Below are 23,148 nucleotides of genomic sequence, written 5' to 3'. Positions count from 1 at the left end.
GGAATGCACTGAAGGACTCCCTACATTTATTTGTCCAAACTGTGAATCAGATGACTCTGATTAATATTGATATTTTTTACTAAGATAATAGTATTACAGAGAATAGTTAGACGTTAGTATTGTTAGAAGTTAGTTTTGAGAGAGAGAGATTACTGTTTGATGATAAACTTGGCTGTTTGTTCTACCAGCGTTTTCCAGTCTTTTTGGAGTAAAGAAGCAGGAATCAGAATTGTGAAAAAAACGGAGTAAGACTGGTTGAAAGTTACAGACACTATAGTTTTATTGTTTTATAATAAACTTAGCAGTTTGTTCTGCCAACGTTTCCTGTCTTTACAGAGTAGAGAAATAGTGAGAGAAACAGAGTGAAACTAGTTAAAGATACAAAAGTTATTTTAGTTTTGAGAGTAATACTGTTTAAAGATAAAATAACTGTTAATTATAACCAATTTTTTACTTTTTTCTATCTCATATTAGCGAATGGAATAATGATTAAAGGATACAAAGAATACTTCAACGTTATAAAGACAATGGACTGTTAGTTTTGAGAGTTATAGGCCCTACTGTTTCATAGTAAATAAAACTTTGTATTATTTTGAATACGTTTGATTTTTTTCTCAATTTATAACAATACCCCGACAAATATTATCTGTTGTTTTTAAAGGCTTATTTAGTCCACCGTAGAAATATAATTCGATTTAATTTTGCTTTGTACAAAGGCGGGGCATAACGCCTATAGTTTGGGGCAAGACGCCCACTGTGGGCGTTTAGCCCCGTGGCGCGAGGTGTATTGCCCCAGCAATGGGGCAAAAAGGCCGATTTTATAATTCACTTATTTTTCACCTATAAGGTTTTTCTTTTGTTTGTTTCCAAAAGTGATAGTATCAGTTTGTAGTCTAGGCAGCCCTTCATAGTTAACACCCACTTTGAACGGTCTATAACTTCAGCAGGGAAAACTGTGACGTTTCTTGCTTAAGGGGGGCGTTTAGCCCCGGTCTACCCTACAGCAGCATACGATTTTCCTGGGGGTCATTTAGGCCTACCCAATGTATTTTCCCCATTATTATTATTATTATTATTATTTTAACTATTGGGTTTTTTTTCAGTGTCAAAAAGATGAATGAATCATTTGGTCACAATCACAGACCTGACTAGTCTAGACGTAAGACCGAGAGAGATCTGTGCAAGATTCAGAAGACAAATTTACGTTACATTTTAGAGTATTTTTGTGTGTGACTGCCTTCAGAAAAAAGATTTTAGAATGAAAACATGTACCAGAAAAGATTAATAGAAATAAGTTGAATAAATACCAGGGGTTCATTTCTGCAATTCCCAAACCGAAAATAAGTGCGTTGAGTCGGTAGATGAGCCCCGACCTTTTGTCTCCCTAACACACTACACCGTACACTAAAATGTGCACTGAAAAATAATGTATTGGAGTAATTTTATATATATAGTCGGCACAATTAAAATCAGAGAGAGAGAGAGCGAGAAAGAGCGAGAGAGAGAAACGGACATGCTTTAAATCTATCCGAGTAATGTGACAGTGCAAGTTGATGCTTTCCATATGAGTGAGGACAGTTGAATTGGAGGATGGTGCTGGGGTAAATCAGAAATTGTGGACACACACACACACACACACACACACACAGAGAGAGAGAGAGAGGGAGATTTCTGCTCAGTTAAATAAAATGACAAATAACATTACAGTTTGTTTTAAATGTTTTCTCCAGAACATCTTGTATTTTAATGTATGTACTTTAAAAACACATGTCCAATTAATCATATTCACAATAAGCAATATTATATTTACAATGCTGTTTTTTGGAAACAGTCACGAAGAACTCAATAGTCGCGATATATAGCACGGATTTCGATGTCACTGTTTTTATGAGTTAAAGCAACACTTGCTGTGATCGATGTGCAATTTTCTTGAATCAATATGCATGCTACAAGTGCTCATGACAACGTACTGTTTACCATATTTGCATGCTTGGGTAATATTCCAGTCAAACCAAGGAGCTTTAACGTGAGATTTCGTGTTTTAGTGTTAAAACTCCTTGGGCTAACACACATTCTAAATTCCATCTCTATCAATTTATTACTTTTGTGAAATTGCGTCACAGCAAGTCTGAATATTTTATACATAATGTTCAACATTTGATAACTAGAAAAGCACTCAGAGAGTGCAGACCTAAACCAAGACAGATAATTAACTATTGATGATCCAGTACTTAATTTAATTTATGGATCACCACCAAAATCTAAACACTTTTAAGTTAGCCCATTTCTTATCTATGTTGAAAATTCCGTCAAAATCCATTCGTAACCTTTTGAGTTAGGCTGTTGACGAACGGACAGAAAAAAAGACATGACGATGAGGCGTATTGGGCATAAAATTCAATTCTGTTCATTGTTTCAATTGTCTTGATTTAGCTGAGAATATTTTATTCATACACATTTATTCTTATGATTGGTATATGTTTTCACTTGAACGACAATGTTTCATTGGTTTATTACATAGTTGTGTTTGTTAGTTTCTACATATATGTTTCAGAACGACGTATTTCAACTCTGATAGCAGAGGCTTACCACTAATTAATATTCGAAAATGTCCAAAAGTAATTTTTATGCCTCAATACCGGTACCCTGCAAAGTTACCAGTACTTTTCTTTCCCAGATGATGAAACACCTCAAACAGTAGCATCTCGTGTCGATACCTTTTTCTGAAATGTCAGGCAAAATAGGCAGTCCAAATGACTCTGGAGCAATTCATAAGTGAATAATTAAATTAAAAATGGTACAAAACATCCAATGTAAGTGCAGGGATAGGTCGAGCAATACATGATTCACGAAGAGGGGAAAATCACTTTTTCTCGAGGAAGTAAGATTTGGCGCAAAATTCAAGATAGGGTATCTATGAGAGATTATGAATTTTTTACCATTTTGTGCTTCGAAAGAACCATTTTGGTATTTAGTTTCATGCGAGTGACAGTTCAGTTCATTTTCAAACATTAAAAGTTTCGGTGGATCCACATTTACCATTACTGTGACCCTATAAGAAAGACTCACGAAGAGGGGAAAATCACTTTTTCTCGAGGAAGTAAGATTTGGCGCAAAATTCAAGATAGGGTATCTTTGAGAGATTATGAATTTTTTACCATTTTGTGCTTCGAAAGAACCATTTTGGTATTTAGTTTCATGCGAGTGACAGTTCAGTTCATTTTCAAACATTAAAAGTTTCGGTGGATCCACATTTACCATTACTGTGACCCTATAAGAAAGACTGCTATAGACATATGAGTAGGCCTATTGGAACTAATCTTATTCATAAAAATGTGAAGAAACCACTTGTTATGTCTCTATCAAAATAATTTCAATTTAATTTACACTAATCGCTGTTATCAGTACGTACGTGACCACAAAACTTCTTGTTACGTCCGCTGCAGTGACCAGGTTAACATTGAACAAACGAAACTAACAAAAGTGATATTATTCATTAAAATTTTCACAAAGGTCATGACTGTATTTTAACTTCATTGCAACCGTTAATGCTAAAATTTACATAGAAAAAAAGACGAACGATGTCTTCTCTGCTACTAACATCATAACTGTAGTTTCAAGACGATGAACACAATGGCTGTAACAGGCAACAAGAGGAAAATCCTTGTTTGAACAATGCCGGCAGAATTGCACAGGTCATGGCTACAGCACTCCATCTTCGATCCCAAAGTGGATGATGCACACACGAGAGAACATCCACGGCCAATGGTGTCTCCAGTGATGACTTTCTGAAAATGAGTACAACATTGCCATATATATAATTTCATGGAATATCTTAAGAAAATCTGTCATATTTGTCAAATGTGATGCCTCGACAAAGATCGGTAATTTACTGGGAACAAATATTTAAAACAAAAATACCATACAAGTGCTAATAAAAAATTTATTTAATTGTGTATGTGCTTTTATTTGAACTGAATATAGATCATTGACTATTCTTTAGCTCATTGTGCAAAAATTTTTTTTGCTAAAAATACAACAGTCTGAAAGTCTGGATACGTTATTCATTCAGAAGCCCTTCAGAATATGCATGTTTGCATGATTCTCTCTATTCCTGGTCTCAGATTGTTTGTTAATGGAATAAACATTGCATGCATGTGTGTATGTATGTGGGGTGGGGTGGGGGGGGGAAGAGGGGCGATTTTCAATATCAATAACTCTACATTTTCGGCAGTTTGTTTGCACTCACGCGTACTTCTGTAAGTAAGCACTTTAACGGATTACGTTTATGATCAATATATTAAGACCTTTCATAATACGATATTCTAATAATCACAAAATTATTTAAAGGGATAATAACTCTTCGTTTTGGCCAAAAAATGAATTTTCCTGGAGTAAACAACAATTTTCCCATACTAACCAATGGTTAATGAATCCATTTTTACATTCAAAGTTAGTCCCTGGTTTTTTTCTAAAAAGTTTGGTTTTTTGTTAAAATCTCTTAAGAGATTTTAACAGAGTATAGCCATCAGTGGAGGTCATGTAGTCTAAAGACAAGCTCAGATATCAGAATAATTGCTATAACTGCCATTTTTGTGGTAAAACAGAATATATTATATTTCTATGAGTTATTCACAATGTTTTTATAATGAAATATAGATCTCATACGAAGAGTTATTATCCCTTTAATCTAATTATTGTCTATTTATGCAATATCAGAGCTCGCGTTGATTTTGATTGAGCTTTCGCTGGTGGCAGATGCACAATGATGAGAAAGAAAATATTAGTTCTGTAATAGAGTTGATGAGAGAGCTTCCCTCATTGATCAAATAACTCGACTGTCGTTCTTAGCAAATGCCTGGGGTAAAAACCGTTTCTGCCAACTTTACAACTAAAACCAATATCTAACTGGATTTTGTTTTGTTCATGGGCTTATAGCGTTTGTTAGGGATCTAATGAATTTGGTTTTGTTTCCCTTTTAAACTTGTATTTTTGAAAAATGCACTTCAACGTTTTGACAATACCTACAATAAAAATTATAGTCAATAATCTTAAGCCGGTCGATTTGATTGTTTTTCTCTATCGAGTGAATAGTTAGTTTTTGTTGGCATAAGATGCAACAGACAGCGCAAATGTCAGAAACGAAATTTACTGACTTTTTATTTATAGGGCCTTTGGAGATGTAAAACGCGTATCCAAATCTGTTAGCTGTTCGTCTGAACAAAAAGACCTGTGTAAAGCAAGATGAAAGGACACTATTTTACTTACCGTACACCATCCGTCACATACTGATGTGTGTGGTTTGGTAATGGTGTTGGCCCAGCTCCACGGGTCTCCGCAATTTCTGTCCGCAGGGTAGTAGCAACTGTAACATTCTACACTGTGCGACACTAGAATGAAAAGGAGATGACGTGGGACATGCTAAGGTGCGCTACCGCGTCCCCTACACTGTGTCGCACTCAGATACAGAAGGGCCTGTATCCTTTTCATATATCATTTACCAGAACTATAAAAACGCACCAGGTTTTAAAAATGAAATTAACGAATCAATTAATTAAATAACATCGCCGATTCGGCTGTATATTTTACAGTTGTATACATCCTAACAGTTTCATGAGGATAATTTACCTCAGATGTTTCAGAAACTTTCTAGTCGTGAGAAGTTGACAGAGAAGGGGACTATATACCACCTCAGACAAATGCTAGTTAATGAAAAAAGCACGTTGCCATGCTAACAGTAATTAATAGGAAAAAAGAATTTCTGGGACTGTAGGTATTGTCTCCTTTTTACCCATGCTTGACATAGATTTGGAATTGAATAGAAATACGGTAAAATCCCTACATCAAAAGGATTTTTTCTCGTTATTTTAGAAATCATTGTATAGAAATGTCAAACGATGGGAAAGAAACGAAGTGCTCAAAGTCTAACTGGTTTAATTGCCTGAATACGCTCATTTGATCATAATGCAAAAAAAAAAAAAAAAAAAAAAAAAAAAAAAAATCGAAAATAAAGAGCAGATTTATTTATGGATGAATTTTGAACAATTAGGCTTACCTTGAAGACTCGCAGCAATAATGCACAACGCCGCCACGAACTTCTTCTCCGACATGGTTCTAATACCAGATGGGGAGTAATCGGTGCATTTATGAGTCAGGGTAACCAAATTGATCCTGGAGTCTAAATTTTCCGCTCTCTGTTTATCGTCTAGGTGTCTCCATCCAAGTGGAACTAATCTGTAAATTTGCTTTAACGGTTACGTTCGGCCCTTACTTCGAGAAATGTAAACCTCACCCTGTAGCTGTTAATGAAATTGTTGCCTACATATATGGATCTTCAATGTAAAAGTAGGGTTCAATCACCAGTTAAAATGAAGTTATGCTATGATAAAATTAAGGAACGCATCAAGATGGTTTGCTGCCGTGTTCATTGCTTTTCCAACTTATTACACGCTTCAATATACTGTATGAATGCTTGTAATTTTTTAAAAATTAAACTGATAAATACCCATTTTGTCTATAAAAGCGTGACTTAAAATTTTGATAATCAAGAAATATATTGATCTGCCAATGTAGATTGTTAACATTGTAGATACTTCTAGATACTTATGAGATCAGTTGTGAGATATGAACCCACATGTTCAGTTTGAAAATAGGTGCAAAATGTTGAACAAAAGGTTCTTGTGAGAAGTCAGTAGGGAGGCAATAAGACAGATGACCAATTAAGATGTTTAACTGTATATGTTGCACCCACCCCAAGATAAATTTTAATTGTTATTTCAGTGTTACAAATGTGTTACAAATAATGGCCAAATTTTATCATAATTTCAAATCTGTACTTCTGCTTCAATTATTATAAGACTTTAGCGTGAATTGCTATGAAAAGAACAAAATGATCATAATAACCCCCTTACTATCTGTGACATGTACCATTCTATCCATGTAAAAGTATTTCCATGTAATGTTGTAGCCCACAGACATCATAAAATACTATGACATTAAATTTTCACTTATTATTTTTTAAAATTTATTGTATATATAAATTAATAATTCAAAGTAAAAAACCTTCTAAGCAGTAAAATATGACAAGTCTATCACAACATATTTAAAAAAGGCTCAGAATGCACTGGTGAAAACTGACGGACTGTAAATATGTGCCGAGTGGTCTTCCTTCATCACTTCTGTTTACATTGACCGCAGGGGCAAAGGCTAACACATACACAATAGGCAGTACTGATAGGAAAGGCAGGGCCAGAATAAGAGGAATAAGTCAATTGAAATAGCACTTGAATTTTAAATATAGCTGATCATTACATAACATCTGGCTCGAAAACATGTCAACACATGTGGAGTGTAAAAACAATCATTCCAAATCAATAACGTAAAATTGTTTAAAACATACTCATACCATTAATAACTGAAATATAAAAATATTTCAGGAGTTAAGTTTTTAAATTTGTATTAAGATGTAATCAGTTTTCTTGTACATAAAATCAACATTTTTTGTAAAACAATGCAAACATACTGAAAATATTTCTTCTGGTTTGATTTACTCCATGGATAAAAAATTAAGAATTCCTTATAATTAGATGAAGATGTAAATTTCAAGAAGGCGATTTGCACAAAAATTATCACTCAGAATATTCTTCAGAGAATCAGAGTGGCATTCATCACTGAGGCTCACACAGATTAACAATTCAAGGTTATCCTCATGATATGTAATGTCTGGATAATTTTTTTCCCATGGTTCCAATCAGTAATGGTATTTTGCTCTTATTTATTTCAGTTGAACATACAGCCACAATTGCTAACTCAGACTGTCTGAACTTGTCTCTTTAGGCCTTCCTCAATCATCTGTCTTTTATTTATGAAAAAAGAAAGAACCATCATGATGACATGTTTCACTACTAGTAGCTGCTAAACAGAATCAGATTCAGTGCTGAAGAAGGACACAGAGTCCTGTTATGGCATGGACAGGATGAGGTTCAGTACTGTAAAGGGCACAGTCGCCCTGAGGAACAGAAAGAGCAGTCTTGCACCACTAGGCAGTAGAACAAAGCCTTGTTGGGTGGGACATCAGTTAACCATCACTTAATTATTCTTCTTTTCCCACTTCCCCAGCCAGAGCTTTTGTTCACCTCTGGGTTACGCCAGGAAATTCTCTCTTTGACTCTCATACTTGGCGCTGAACTAGTCTTTATTGCTGGAAGCTCCAGTCCACCTGTAAAAGAATCATCATGGACATACTTAACATTTCCTTAAATTTTACTTATTTTCTTTGTAAATAGCCTCTACTAAAGCAGGTAGGCAAATATTTCTTAATAGTTATATGTATTTTAAATAAAACATACTGCAATGTAGATAAAAGTATCTTAAAATATGCCAGACTATCTAAGTAACCCAATCAAAAAGTTGTCCCCTTTACTGAGAATTCAGGTTTTAAACAAAAGTTCAGATAAACCTGGATGTCAGTACACACAAAGTTCACCTCTTGGGCTTGTCTCCTCCACAGAGTGTCGTCTGCTCTTTGTCCTGTCTCCAGTTGTACTGGCACTTCTGACTGACTGTAGCTCCATAGATGCAGGGCTGGCCTATATTATCAATGTGTATCATAATAGTTAACTATATGATATGTGTGGGTGAGTGTGGGTGGGTGCATAAACAATAACAAGGCCTGTGCTCACAACAGCAACATTCATACCAGTCCTCAAGTTTTTATATAATTTTTAGCTGATTTTACTACTAGCATACTATGTATGAGAACATTCAAGGGGACAAGTAGTGAGCAAATATGACCTACCACCAATGAAACTCTGCCACCAGACAAGACATCTTGATGCAGTTGAGGAAGGTTGCCTTCACTGCCAAAACGAACAGGCCTAAGATGTTGAATGTAAAAATGAACTAGAAGTACATTTTCAATATACAAATTTTGTGGTTTAAATGGTGCGTTATAAAGATTGCAAAAATTGGTATTTTAATCAGATTAAATTTTCCAAATTTTCCAACTGAAATATAAAAAAAAAATTACTGAAATAAAAATTAAATGGAAATATAACCCAAGGGCTTTAAAATAGACAAGCAATATCACAACAACCTTACCTTTTATATATTTTTGAATCTGAAACATCATGTTCACCCACTTGGGTATGTAACCACTCAAATGTTCTCTGCACTTTACTTTCATTTTCCTCCTGCTTTTCATATTCCTTCCTTGCAGCCTCTTCATGCATTGCTGAAGTGAAAACATGTTATACTTATATTTAAAAAACTATCCAGATCTTACACAATTAAAAAATGCCAACAGCTGCTTACAAATTATAGAAACATGTAAACAAGTACTTAGACAAATTCTTGCACACAGACCTTGAAAATATTCCTTCCTCTGCACCATGGGTCTCACAGGTTTCTGCACAGGGGTCTTGACTCCATGATGATCACCCTTACGGAATAGTGCCAGACGTTGCTTAGGATCTGAAACAACATGAAAATGCCACACAGGAAATTTTTATTTTTTAGCAACAATGATGCAATAGAATATTTATGTCATCAAAATAATACATAATATATTTAAACTCAGCATATCAGTATCATTCAACTTTCTATCACTGTTTAAGTGTGTATAAAAAAAACTGACATACATATAATATATACATACACACACAATTAAAATTAATAAATAAATTTAAAAAATAAGAGACATGTATCAACCCCGACTCTGAGTTTCACGGGCATACCCAGAAGATATGCCCAATCGTCAGGAGGTGTTTATTTGTTTATTAGTTTGTTTGTTTTTTTTCAAATAAACACCTTCTGACGATTGAATACTTATGAATGTGGTGATATCTCTTCGTCAAAATTGTTCAGTTACAAACTCAGATTAATCTTTTAAATCTCTCTTGTTTACCTAGCTTGTTTAGCTTCTTTCTCTTCTCTGCATTGTACTTGAGTTTCTTGGCTCTCTGCAGCATGAGTTCAGCTGTTCTACTGTCATGGAAGCCCCTGGAATTAGAAAAACTTACACAGTTGTGAAAGGCAATACATGGCATTCAATACATTGTTACAGATAACATGTTGTTACAGTTCATATGTGGTATTAAAGAAATCTATTGTACAGTTATGATTCTCTTACTCTGCACATGATTTCCTTTTGAAATAATCTTGTACCAAAAAGAAAAAAGACCTTAGAGGTCATGATATCAAATGATGAAGTTAAAAAAAGTACATAAAAAGTCAACAACATAAACAACATAAAAAGTCTTTGTTTACTAAACAGCATGATGTGCATTTTTCCACTCACCATTCTTCTGAGAGCTCATCTTTTTTGGACATCTTGGACATTCCTGTTCTGTGTGTCTCTGCACCACTGAGGCTGGAGCTGGGAGGACGTGGTGGTTTACCCTGGGGTTCCCCAGCCACTGAAGGGGAGTCAGCACTCCTCCATGCCTGCCTGGGTGGAGGGTGGGGATCTAGACCTGACCACGGTCTACCAAGTACTGGATGGCTGGAAAAAGATGGACTTAAATAATAGATATAGGTAAGCAAATGATTTGTGTTAAGTTTTAGACTCGCCCTTCAAGAAATTGACACTTTTGAGAAATCAATGAAAACCAGAAGCACAAGTGTACACTCTTCATTGTCAATAAAATGAAGCATCTGATACAAAGTATTGAACACGGAATTTACGTACTTGTTTTAAAATGTCTTTGTTCATACTGTCAATTCAAGTTCAGAAATACACAATTTCATTTGGCTAATTATGTAGTTACAATTCTGGTTATTGAATCTACTATAATATATGATTATTTTTTTATCATATCAAGCTATAAAGTCTTTCTCATTAGATAATCATTTAGCAGCTTCCCCAAAACAACTGAGTATCATCATGACATATATCCAATTTTCATTGAGATGTTAAAGGTCTTATCCTTATGGTTTGCATCAAATTTGAAATGTTCTATTTCAAAATCAATCATTTACATTAGAATTTGGCATGTTAATTTCTTACATGACATTGCAACTATGTTAAAAATTTGAGAGTTTTAGCTATCATAGTTTTTCTACGATGTCTATACTACTATCTACATGACCAAGATTAAACGCAAAAAAATAATAACTAAATGTTTACAAATGAATTATCTCACAGCTAGAAGACACCTTAAATTTTAAGACAAACTTACTTTCCAGGTAATTGTGGAGTATCTGGTGGCTTCCAAGGTGCATCCAAATCAGCCTGCAATAATTGATAGAAAACTGATATACATGTGCATACCTCTGTTGTTTAACTTATCTAGGAAGAAATATATATATATTTTAAAAAACTTCTAAAGAGTATTTTGCATTTAACCCTAGGCATTAAATGTGTAAAGGTGTTTTAAAAATATTATAATGTAATAGTAGCAATGATGAGTGATATGACTTATTATCAATGGGGGGGTCTAGCTTTTATAGTGGAAGTTGCACTGTAAGTTCAAATAAACTCATAAGCCGAACAATGAAGGAAGGTGTAGAGTCTGTATAAGACAATGAACCAATATCCTCAGTACAGAAGGTAAAATTAATAGTATTACCTCCTGATAGTCGAAAGCAGACAGGTCAATTTCAGCAAAGTCCTCATCAGAGTCGTCCTGCCTGGCATAGTTGATGGCATTGGACAGTAGCTTTCTGGTTCTATAACCCCTCCATAATGCCTAGAACAATTAATGTGCACAAACAAAGAAATCATCACCATATTAAAGATTTTTGTAAGTGATGATATTTTTAACTAACTTTAAAATAATCGACAGCTGCATGCTTAAAACATTTATGTCTACAGTTTATGTTGAAAGTATGGAATGTAATTCTATTCACCTGGATCTTTGTTGCAGCCAGCCAAAACTGAACTTGATTGTCAATATCTCTTCTCACTACATATCCCCTCCACAGGCTTTGGACCTTGGTGGCTGCTATCTCTTGCAAGCTGCATTTTACAAATTCATTCTAAAACCTTACTTTTTTACTAATTTTAACTCACAATATGACTTAAAAAAATTTTAATAGTTTGTATTGTTCAAATAATAATAAACTTAGCCCATTATACTTTTATACGTATTAATTTCTACTTTCAATAAGCATGAAGCAAAAGGCTATTTTCAGCACAAAACCAATAACATACAAATAAAAGTACCAAGAGAACTATTCACAATAACAAAAAATCCAAACCTTTTCCTTTTAAAGACAGCTTCATCTCTATTAAAGCTTCCTCCACCACTGGCTAGAGCATAGTCATCTTTTTTGGTCAAACATGCCTCCTGTGTGGTAGTCAATTCAGCAACTGAGTGAGGTGAGGCTTTAACTGTGTGATCATATGTCTGGTTATGAGTCACATTTTGCAAATCAGTTGAGACCCCAGGTTTAAGATCAGAATTTCCACCACTCGCACCCTGTTGGGCTTTACTTAGTGCTGCTTCAAATTTGTTCTTTCCACTGAAAGGTCTCACATTGGTTTTTTTAGCAGAAGTCGGTGGGGACGGTACTAAGTTTGACTTGAAGTCACTAGATTTCTTGGACTGTATCACAGAATAGCCAGGCTGAGGTGCACTGGGCCCATTATGCATTGTAGCATTGTCTCTGGGAGAAATTTCTCCTGCATTGTTGAAAGTCGAGTTGTGATTATGAAGCGTTTTATCCTCAGCCTGAGCCAATACAGGTTCAGATGGAAGAGTAACCTCACCATATTCATGGCAGTATCTAATATCAACTGCAAGTTGGTGACTAGCATCAAAATATTCTCTGTGAGTCTGGATTAGCTTGTCAAAGTTAGCATGACAGGACCTGAAACAGTACACAATCATGTAAATTATTTTTTTCATAATCATACACAATTTCTTTCCTTATATAAACATTTTTGTCATTTAATGCAAATCATACAAAAACATTAGAGGGAAAAAGTGAAACATACTGTTCTATTAACAAATATGATTAATAATATTAAATAGAAATGTTGTTCAATAATGCAATAATTACAGCAGACAATTTACCCATCTTACCGCAGTGATTTCAGGTACCCATCCTCTAGACAAGAGAACCGTTTCACTTGAGCTTCACACATGATATCAAACACTGTTCTAGGTGGACACTTCATTGAGCTGCAGACTGTAGCACCATCAAGACATTGTAGACGAGGCAAACAAGACAGTAGGGAAGACCTGGGAAGGTGTATAAAAATGTTCATAGAAGTAACTGATTACCAATAATATAGATTAGAGCTAGTTTAAATCATTCTGGATAACCATTTTGATTACATGGATAATTAGTTAAAATAAAAACTTAAAATCTCATATGGGTTTGGCACAATAAAATGGCCCTAACTGACCAGATATCAATCAATCCATGTTGAGTTTGTCATTTGACATCAAATAATAATGAATCTTAAACTTCAGTATATGTGATCCATGTAAAAATAATAATAATAATTTTATAATATAAATATAAATAATGTTTTGGGATGACCAAAACTATATGATATAAAATGTCTATACAAAGTGACATGAAAGAAAATACAATATCAGAAAATAAAATTTTAGTGTAACATTTTACTGTCAGAGGAAAACTATATCAAACCATTATGAGAGAAAAATGCCATGAATTTTCCAGTAAATACCCTTCTTTTGCGACATACCTGACTTCTGTCTCCTCTGTTACAGGATTGCCTTCCATCTTAAGATCGGTCAACATATTGCACTCTGCCAAGCCAGGAATAAAACTGTCAAGCTCTAGGAACAAGACAGGGAAAAGTTTAGAAACTGTTCATAACACTAATATATTAGAATAAGCAGAGAAACAATTAATAGCCTTTAATGGATTACAGGATGAAGTGATAATCATTTCAAGTGGTTTGAGCATACTGTCTTACAAAATGTGACTGATTGGTAGTAAACTTACCCAAGATCTCATTGTTACTTGCATCAAAGAATGTCAGAGTAACACATCTGTTCAGCGAACCAATTGCACCTAAGCTATAAATAAGAAGAGCCTCATAAGCAATTGAATTCAAATATACAGTTATTTTTTTCTTCACAGAAACAAACAGCAATTACATTATGTGGTAAGACATAAATGATAGTTATTATTTTATGGCAATTTTATTTCACTAACCTATTCTGCCGTAAGGATAATGTCCTCAGAAGTGGCAGCCAGCACTCGGACAAACTGTTCATGGAGAATATGCTATTATCTTCGCAGATGAGCAAATAAAGAAGAACATGGTTACTAAGACTTGGGACCTGAAAGTATTTCATAAAGAAATGATTATAAAATAAAAATGGCAAAACCAAGAAAGCTCGTAAAGAAAAGGTGATGCATAGGCGTGCTTTTAAATAATTGTACAGAAGGCAAATTACTGTTAACATACACCTATGATAATGATGTTGACATACTCAGTGCACAAAAATAAATTCAAGATTTCAAAATTGGCTAAATATAAATACCTCAAGAATGTTATTTCCTTTCAAATTCAAAGACTGTAGAAGACAGAGTTTCTCATGGTCTTCTACAGTTGGAAGATGATTATGGGATAAGTCTAAACACTGTATTGTGGGAGCTTCACTTAAGCCCCTGGTTGATATCAGCTGGTTATGGGACAGCAATAATGTGTGTAACCTCTTCAAGTGACCTAGGCCACCTGAAAAAAAAAGACAATTATAACATATCTGTTAACAGTCCCAATATATTAATGAAAGGACCAAAAGTCCTAGGGTTATCAAACACTATCATTTTAGAAAGAAGCCAGATTTATATTTGTTTATTGTCAAAAAAGAAATTGTACACTTTTGAAAGGAAAATGTAGGGTTTGAAACAATTGTTGTGCTCTACTATGGTCAAATATGTTAACTTGTCTCTAAAAATGCTATACTATAATGACTAGACACATTGAAGTTTACACATGCATGTTTACAATTGTTCATATATCACAACTAGAAAAGCACTCCGAGAGCGCAGACCTCTGCAAAGGCAGTAATTTTTGATTATTATTGATTATTAATCCAGATCACCACCAAAACTAATCACTTCTAAGTTAACCCATTTCTGACATATCCTGAAAATTTCATCAAAATTGGTCCATAACTTTTTGACTTATGTTGATGACAGACAAACAGACAAACGGACAAACAGGGGTGAAAACATAACCTCCTTGGCGGAGGTAATAAAAATCTGTCTGGTATTCACCTACACTACACACTAGTATTTCATTTTATTCTTCTACAGTAATAACATTTTGTTCACATATTTGCGTATAGTTATTTATTCTGCACAGTGTGTACCAACATAAATACGCTTGAACATTGCATAAAAACTTTCCTCCTATAAAAAGCATCCCAGTAAAATGTAACTGTGAGCTTTTCTTACCTATTCTTGTTATCTTGTTGTTGGACATGTTAAGGTAGCGTAGGTCTGAGCAGCCCTCTAGCCCATGGATGGAGGTAAGAGAATTGTGGGAGATGTCAAGGTAAAGGAGATTACTTAGGTCCTTCAGGTTTACCATCTCCAACTCGTTACTCTGGAAAAAGTGAAAAGTAAGAATGTGTCTTCATAGAAATTATAGAATTGTCATTGGCATGAAATAATCCATTGCATGCATCTTAATAGAAGTTATAGAATTGTTATTGGCATGAAATGCTCCATCGAAATGGTTTTAGTTATTTGATTTTTTAAAAACTTTCCCCATAATGCTTTGTGTCTTTTATTTCTTTTTCATAGTAATCTTTCCCATGTATGTTTTCTCAATCTATTTTTAAATTTCATTTGGGTGACCAAATGTCCATGAGTTCACATGCTGATGCCCAATTTGAATATTTTTCTTTACAAATATTACAGCTGAAAAGTATAAAACATGCCATACCTAAATACTACATTGATCTCTCAAATATTTATCTCTCTTCCGTATATTTAATCAAAAGTGTGAAAGGGCAACTTATGTTGATAAAATAACAAATTACGACATCTTGTCAACCCTTGCTAAACTACGTCTTAGTGACCATAAACTCCACATCGAAACTGGGCGGCTAACCAGGCCAAAAACTGAAGGGTGCGACAGAATCTGTCGCCTGTGCACACAAGGGGTAATTGAGGATGAATACCATTTTATATTCCAATGCCCAATGTACAAAACAGACCGAGTCACCTTTTTCAGTAAAACCTCATTCCTAAAAGCTGATTCAAGGTCACCAGACAGTCAATTATGCCATGTATTTAACAGTGCCAACAAAGATACTTTAGTGTCCCTCTCCAACTTTATAATCAAATCATTCAAGAAAAGAAGTGAAGTGGTTGCTCTGCTTGGTAACTCTTAGCATATCCCTTAAAATGTCAGTGTATGGTCCCACTGTTGTGCGAAGTGACTCGGCAGTGGGACTGAACATGGCACAATATTTATATCTGTGTAACTTATTTACTTATCTGTCTTATGTAATTGTCATCAATCGTAATTATCAATGTCATCAAACTGGCTTTGAACAGCCATGTAAACAGCTATGTAACGGTGGTTTTAAGTTTTTTATAAACATATTCTTTTTGTGTAACATGTTTATAGTATGTTTATGGTAAATTTATAATCACACCAAGGTTTATCTCATTGCTTAGATAGAATATTTTATGAGTAATTTTACTAGTACTTATCTTCATTATATAAAGATGGTAATGCACTAACTGTATTGTATCGTCATTTGTATATCATATTGTACAAGGTCATGACAATCTATGTACCAGTACAGAAATAAATTGAAAATTGAAATTGAAATTGATCAGAGCACTCACATTAGGGTGATACAAAATGGCCTTCTTTGCCTTAGCTTTTATAAAAACTGACTCTTTTATGTCTTTGACCAATTTCCATAACTAGCTTCTTGATATAAAATAAAATATAAAAGGGAAAATGAAAATATTGAAAACCCCTATTAGAAGAGCACTACAATGGAACTTTCTAATATTTAATCTATAATGCAGACAATCAATTTATGATTTACCACACAACAAAAACTCCAGGTCTTCATATTGGGGTCCATAACTAATAAAATACACTACAATTTATTCAGATGTGTACTGTCTCACAAACATGCCTTGCAATCAATGTACTGTAACTCCTTGCAGTCCTCCAGTCCATCCAAGGCAACCAGCCCGCAGTTGACCATGGACAGAGCTTTGAGCTTGGGACACTGTGAGAGAGTGTTGAGAACACTGCCTGGGAGATCCTTCAAGACAACTGTAGTCACCTAAGAAAGACACACTCAAAAATCAGTGTGAAACAGCAATAAAATCACTGTCCAGCTAACACATAATGTATTGAAATGTATTATGTATTAAATGTATTCATGTATTAACATAATTATTTCTGGGTTTTCAAAAAACGTTTTTTCTAAAGCATCATAGGGATGTCTTTAAAATGTTTCTATTTTAAATGAACAACAATAAACTGTTTGTGCAGAGTTTATATAAATTGTGTATATAATTATTAATATAAAAATATTACTGGTGTTAACTGATGAAGTATATCATAGCGGTATCTTGACCATGTTTAGCCCTAACATTATGTAAATGTTTGTTTTAACAATATTATCAAAATGATTTTCGTGATGTTATCAAAAACATGTTATGTTTCAAAAATGTATAAATAATAGCTGGGTGCTGCCTCAAAATGTATTTGGTCTCTTAAACAAATAATGGTAGGGGTTGGGGATTGTTGGTTATATCAAACAAATTTGTATGAAATCTATGCATGAACACGGGAGGAGGAGGAGGTGGTGGTGGTGGGTGTGGGTGTGGGTGGGTGGGTGGGTGGATGTGTGTGTGTGTGTGTGTGTGTGTGTGTGTGTGTGTGTGTGTGTGTGTGTGTGTGTGTGTGTGTGTATTTCAATGTAAGATTAATTAACAGTCACCCTTTTTACTCAAAATATGTGTATACCTGTGCCAGTGCATTGACTTTAGCTGCATTAAGTATGATGTCTTCACCAAGAAGTGATAGGTTTTTGGCAGAAACTGGCCTCCTTGGAGCTCTCTTGGCTGCTGCTACTTTTTTAGTCTTCAACTCACCAGCTACTTTGCTGGAATGACACCCAATGGAAGAACTCAAAACATGCTTATTTTACTACACTAAAAACAAAATAATTTGAACAATCACAGTACACAAATACAATATAATCATAATAATTAATAATGCAACCATAACATAATTAAGATTTTTTACAGAATGAATATTATAATGAGTTGATTAAATACAGGGAATTATAAAAAAAAGGATGATGAAAAAATTTGGACTTTAAACATTGTCATTTTCAATATCATATGATGATAAAAACATATAGAAGAAATAAAAAAATCACATCCTATTAGACACTCACCAGTAACAATTTATTTCAGTTAGTATAAAATGATTTCATTCAAATCAAGTGTGTTTTATGTGAAAGTGAGTTACCTCCAAGGAATAGAACTCTGTATCCATGCCAGCCTCTGCTCTTCCAACTCTGGAGGAAGGGACAGCACAGGAGATTTGGGCTTCCTATCCTCTTCAAGCTTCTTTTGTTCAGCCTCTTTCTTTCTTTTAAGTTCTTCTTCATCCAGTTTCTTCTTCTCCTCAGCCTTTCTTCTCTCTTCTTCTAACTGTTTCTTTATTTTCTCTTCCTCTAGTCGCTTATTTTCTTCCTCTAATTTGCGTTTTGCTTCTTCTTTCTTTCTAATTTCTTCTTGCAGTTGTTTTTGTTTTTCCTCTTCTTTCTTCCTCCTCATTTCTTCTTCTTTTCTTTGCTTTTCTTCCCTTTGTAGTCTTTCTTCTTCTTCCTTTCTCATCCTATCTTGTTCCTCTTTTTCCTTCCTCTTTTTTTCTTCTTCTTGTCTCTGTCTCTCTTCTTCTTTCTTTAATCTCTCTGCTTCTTCTTCTTCTTTTCTTTTTCTCTCTCTTTCTTCTTGTTGTTTGCTTTCCTCTTCTTGCTTTTGTTTTTCTTCTTCCATCTTTTTCTTCATTTCTAATTCCATCATTTTTCTCTTTGTTTCTTGTTCTTCTCTTTGTTTCTTTTCCAGCAATTCCTTTTCTTCTTGTTGCTTCTTTATTTTTTCATTTTCCTCTTGTTTTTTCACCTCTTCTCTGTGTTTCCTTTCTTCTTCCACTATTTTTATTCTAACTTCCATTTTCTTTTTGAGACGTTCTTCTTTAACATGCTGAAGATGTGATGCATGTTCTTTCTTAACTCTGCAAGTGCATTAAATTTAAAACATGTCATGTAAAATATGGCCAATTTAAAACATGGCATCATGCCGAAACATAATAAGAGAACTTACATCCTATCCAAGAGCAGATACTTATTACCAGACTTCATAAAAAGACAATGACATGTAAATAGAATTTGGGGGGCTTTCTACACCTGGCCCGCCTATAGCCTCTGAAGGGAAGCAAAAGAAAACACCTGACACACAATACTTACCTGTAGCCTTTGAAATGAGCCTGTAGTGTTATTGCAGCCTTGTTTCTCTGCTGTTCAATTCTTTCAGCACGAAGTCTCTGAGTGTGTTCCAACTCTTGCTGTTCTTCCTTTGTTTTCACCTCTAATTCATGCAGTTCTTCCTGTATATGAAAAGAAAGCGGTTGTGAAACCACAGCAATTATTAAAGTATAAAAACCAGAATTTTTATTACATTTTGAATTAAATCAACTACTTGCTACATACTGATGCACATTCTTTTTCTTTTTACTATTATATTAGTGACACTCACTTCAAACTTTTTCATAGATTCTTCAAACTTCTTCTGTTCCATTTGTACCGTAGAATTCACCTCGGCTTGTTTAACCTAAAAAATGAAAATAGATAAAAACTTTACCTGATGGCATACAAGTAAACAATATATCATGAATAGTAACTCCCTTGTATGATCAGGGAATTATATCATAGACTATGAAACACTTCCCTGGTATTATAAACTAAGCTGAGATCAAACCTAAGGATAAAACAAGCTTTGTTTGCAAAATTGAATAAATATATTTCATAAATCTACATTTTTTTGACAAATTCAAAACTTAAATCAATAAAAGCATGACACTGATATTCAATGTGTAGAAACCCACTACATGCCATACAGCATGAAAACTTACAACATTTTTCTCTTGGAAAAGCTGTTCTTCTTTTTTTATCTCTTCCAGTTTCTGTTTTCTTTGGGCATCTGACTGTGCCATTCTTCTGTCAGCCTCTTGTTTCATCTTTGTCTCAATCTTTATAAAGATAAGTAGCCAAACTATAACATGGTAATTGATAAACATTATTGCAAATTTTGTAACAAAATCTTTAGTAAATAGATGCAATCTATTTCATACACTAGTGTTCGTAGCATAGACAGCTTACCTAGGGTTATAAAAGTAGTCTTCCTCATGCATAAAACTTGTTTCCATATACGACTTTTTACAGTAAATAAATAAATAAATAAATAAATAAATAAATAAATAAATAAATAAATAAATAAATATTATTCACTTATTCACTTACCTGTTTCCTTTCTTCTTCTTGCTGAATCCTTTTTTCCTCAAATTCTCTGATTTGCTCCCTTAGTTGACTTTCTAAAATGTCACTTTCGTAGATCAAGGAGACAACAGCTTCTTCTGTTTGATGAGAAAAAGGATAGAATTTGAACCAACAAGCAACAAAAATGTAATTTCATAAGTTCCATTATAAGTCATATTTAATGGAATATATTATAAGAAAAGTCATTACATTGCAACAACCTCCCTTAAAAAGTCACGCTTCTAAAGAAGACAGGTTAGCACCTTACTCACCTGGTTTCAATTCAAAGTGTTGCTGCATACCACCATTGACTTCTTGTGCTTCATATTCTTCAATCTCTTTTAACATCTAATATTGGATAAAAAAAACTCTTAAATGTTAAAAAAAAGTTTTAAAAGGGCATTCTGTCCACTTAACACAGATCTTTTGGGGTAAGCCTTTAAAGTTTGTGTGTTAGCAAAAAAGGAGATCTATTACATAATATGATATATAACAGAGAAAGGCCTTCTCTACAACAAGAGAGCACTACAAGACTGTCATTTACTTATTCAGAATGATGTACCTTTTGTCTGAAAGCTTCAGGATCTTCTCCTGCTTCACTGGCAAGATCTGCCAACACAACTGAAATGCCCCTAAAGTCATCTCTCTTCTTTTCTATAAAATGCAATGTGTAAAATGTGAACTGAGCACCAAAAAATAGTATTTCATCAAGCAATCCACTGCCTTTTGAACTGGCTAAATACTTTTATTACAAGGTTGTGACATATTTAAATTTTAGCCATTGTTTTCATTACATAAAGTAATTTTATCAATTAACTTTTCAGTATCACCTAACATGACATGTGTACAGTAGCTTACCATCTGCTTCCTTCAGGATCTCGTCACATTCTTCCAGTTCTTTTTCGACTTCAGATGTTATTGTAAAGAAGTCCAACCGTGACTCAGGTGCCTCAAGCTGCAGTATATATGAATACAAAGACTGTATATAGTTTAAAGAAGAGTGAAATTACTGAATTGTAATTAAAAAAAATTCTTGACTACTTCATTTGCTTGACTGATATACTAATACTACAATGAAACGTACACGTAGCAACTGGCAAAATAAAGCAGTCATTCAAACACCAAATACTTGCATGCTTACTAAAAAAATGCTTGCGCTCAATCATTTTGTGAACTTCAAGATGAATTTTTTGACATCTTTGGAAAAATGGGAGTCATTTCAATATGTTAGTAACTTGGCTTAGTATAATTTATACATGTATCTATAAAAGCGCATTAAAGACCTCTGAAGGTTCTAGCAAGATAAACTATGAAAAAATTACTTTTACTAGTATGTAACATAACTAGCTATTGTTTTGGTGTGTATGCAATAAGCATATTTTCTAAATCATGTTCCAAGACTGGCTGTCTCATTTTATAAATACTTGTTTGTTCTCAGCTTGTATTATATATGCCATTATGTAATAATGATAACAATCCTGTGAGACAATTTACCTCAGGTCTTCTCTTCTGCTCAACCTCATCTCCTGCAATGGTAATATCCTCTTCAATACCCCCATCTTCTATGGTTTCATTTGCCTCAAATTCATCAATTAAATCTAGCTGTTTTTGTATTTCAGCCTCAATCAAGGCCTCTTCTTCTTCAGAGCTCATACTGCTGAAAAATTTCAAATAATCCTTATATTAACTATTAAGAACTACCTGCTGCTGCATATTCTAAATCGATTCATCTGTGCATCAGTTCTTGAGAGTGTAATGATTCTGATCTTTTTTCTGTCACACATTTTATTTTACTCATCATGTGTATTGCACATCAATTTATGAAACACTGAAATTTCGACTTTAATATTTCTATGGTACACTACAACTACTTGTCTGCTAATTTCCACTGCCGATGGGCATTTGAAGATGCTCCATTGATGTGGGTTTGAGGTCATTGTGACCCAGTTATATTTTGCATTAATTTCTGATAAATTGTGATTGACATAAAATTATAAATTTGAGTATATATTAACTTTTGATTACTTAACAATAACATTAACATGCAATTTTATGATACATTCAATATCAATAGAACTATCAAATGATAAATATGGGTGCCAGTCAACCACTGATTCAGTCGTGTACATCACTAGCTGAAACCATGTTACATGTACAGTAGTACTGGTAGTTTACTGATGAGAACGGGGAAATGTCCTCTAGAGATCCATTGTTGTACAATACTTGTATGTTTGCTACCATCAATTATTAATTCCAAGCGAGGCACATTTATACATATCATGTATTTCACGGACCTCTTTCAATATAACGTTTATTGATGTGTGGAATACTGATATATAGTTGTTTGTAGTAGTGATTGACAAAACTTAAAATGATGTGAAAATTCGACGTTCTCGATCCAATGCTTGGGTGAGTATAACATGCTCACGATATTCGTTTTCCGCTTACCTAAATGTTGGAATATATCTTCATGGGGATAAATCTTTGCTTCATACCGCTTTCCTAACAAATGTGGCATGAAAGCAATGTCTTTCTGCTGTAACTACGGTAAAGCGTTGAAGTTTATCTTCCATATTGGAATTTACCCGTGAGCCTTTGTGAAAACTCTAAAGCGTGAAGTAATTTTCGTTGA

At 34.0% G+C, this 23,148-nt stretch overlaps 2 protein-coding genes across 3 annotated transcripts; both read right to left on the bottom strand.

Annotated features, from left to right (window-relative positions):
• Window positions 1-3,068: 3,068 nt before the first annotated feature.
• On the bottom strand, window positions 3,069-6,845 carry LOC106168539 (uncharacterized). The gene is made up of 3 exons (XM_013547636.2): window positions 6,056-6,845; window positions 5,269-5,390; window positions 3,069-3,788 (listed from the first exon to the last, which is right to left on the bottom strand). Exons 1-3 carry the CDS (start codon window positions 6,108-6,110, stop codon window positions 3,603-3,605), a joined length of 363 nt encoding a protein of 120 aa, XP_013403090.1. The 5' UTR covers window positions 6,111-6,845; the 3' UTR covers window positions 3,069-3,602.
• Window positions 6,846-6,995: 150 nt separating this feature from the next.
• On the bottom strand, window positions 6,996-23,143 carry LOC106168561 (leucine-rich repeat- and IQ domain-containing protein 1). Of its 2 annotated transcripts, none has more exons than XM_013547675.2 (29): window positions 22,965-23,143; window positions 22,011-22,173; window positions 21,375-21,471; window positions 21,079-21,170; window positions 20,789-20,864; window positions 20,502-20,614; window positions 20,114-20,230; window positions 19,738-19,812; window positions 19,449-19,588; window positions 18,446-19,216; window positions 17,936-18,074; window positions 17,094-17,246; window positions 15,385-15,535; window positions 14,466-14,659; window positions 14,134-14,261; window positions 13,921-13,994; window positions 13,658-13,751; window positions 13,026-13,184; window positions 12,199-12,810; window positions 11,848-11,956; window positions 11,568-11,687; window positions 11,178-11,230; window positions 10,298-10,501; window positions 9,905-9,999; window positions 9,364-9,471; window positions 9,100-9,232; window positions 8,798-8,876; window positions 8,486-8,588; window positions 6,996-8,218 (listed from the first exon to the last, which is right to left on the bottom strand). In XM_013547675.2, exons 2-29 carry the CDS (start codon window positions 22,167-22,169, stop codon window positions 8,085-8,087), a joined length of 4,482 nt encoding a protein of 1,493 aa, XP_013403129.2. In that variant the 5' UTR covers window positions 22,170-22,173; window positions 22,965-23,143; the 3' UTR covers window positions 6,996-8,084. The 2 variants fall into 2 exon arrangements, with proteins under 2 accessions (XP_013403129.2, XP_086857654.1); XM_087001528.1 differs by having other exon boundaries at window positions 22,011-22,170; window positions 22,965-23,140.
• Between the last annotated feature and the right edge of the window lie 5 nt (window positions 23,144-23,148).

The sequence above is a fragment of the Lingula anatina genome, chromosome 1, assembly GCF_051362555.1.
Source record: "Lingula anatina isolate TDL-2025a chromosome 1, LinAna3.0, whole genome shotgun sequence".
Lineage (NCBI taxonomy): Eukaryota > Metazoa > Brachiopoda > Lingulata > Lingulida > Lingulidae > Lingula > Lingula anatina.
The sequence above is the reverse complement of the archived record's forward strand: the minus strand, read 5'-3'. Positions and strand labels throughout refer to the sequence as shown.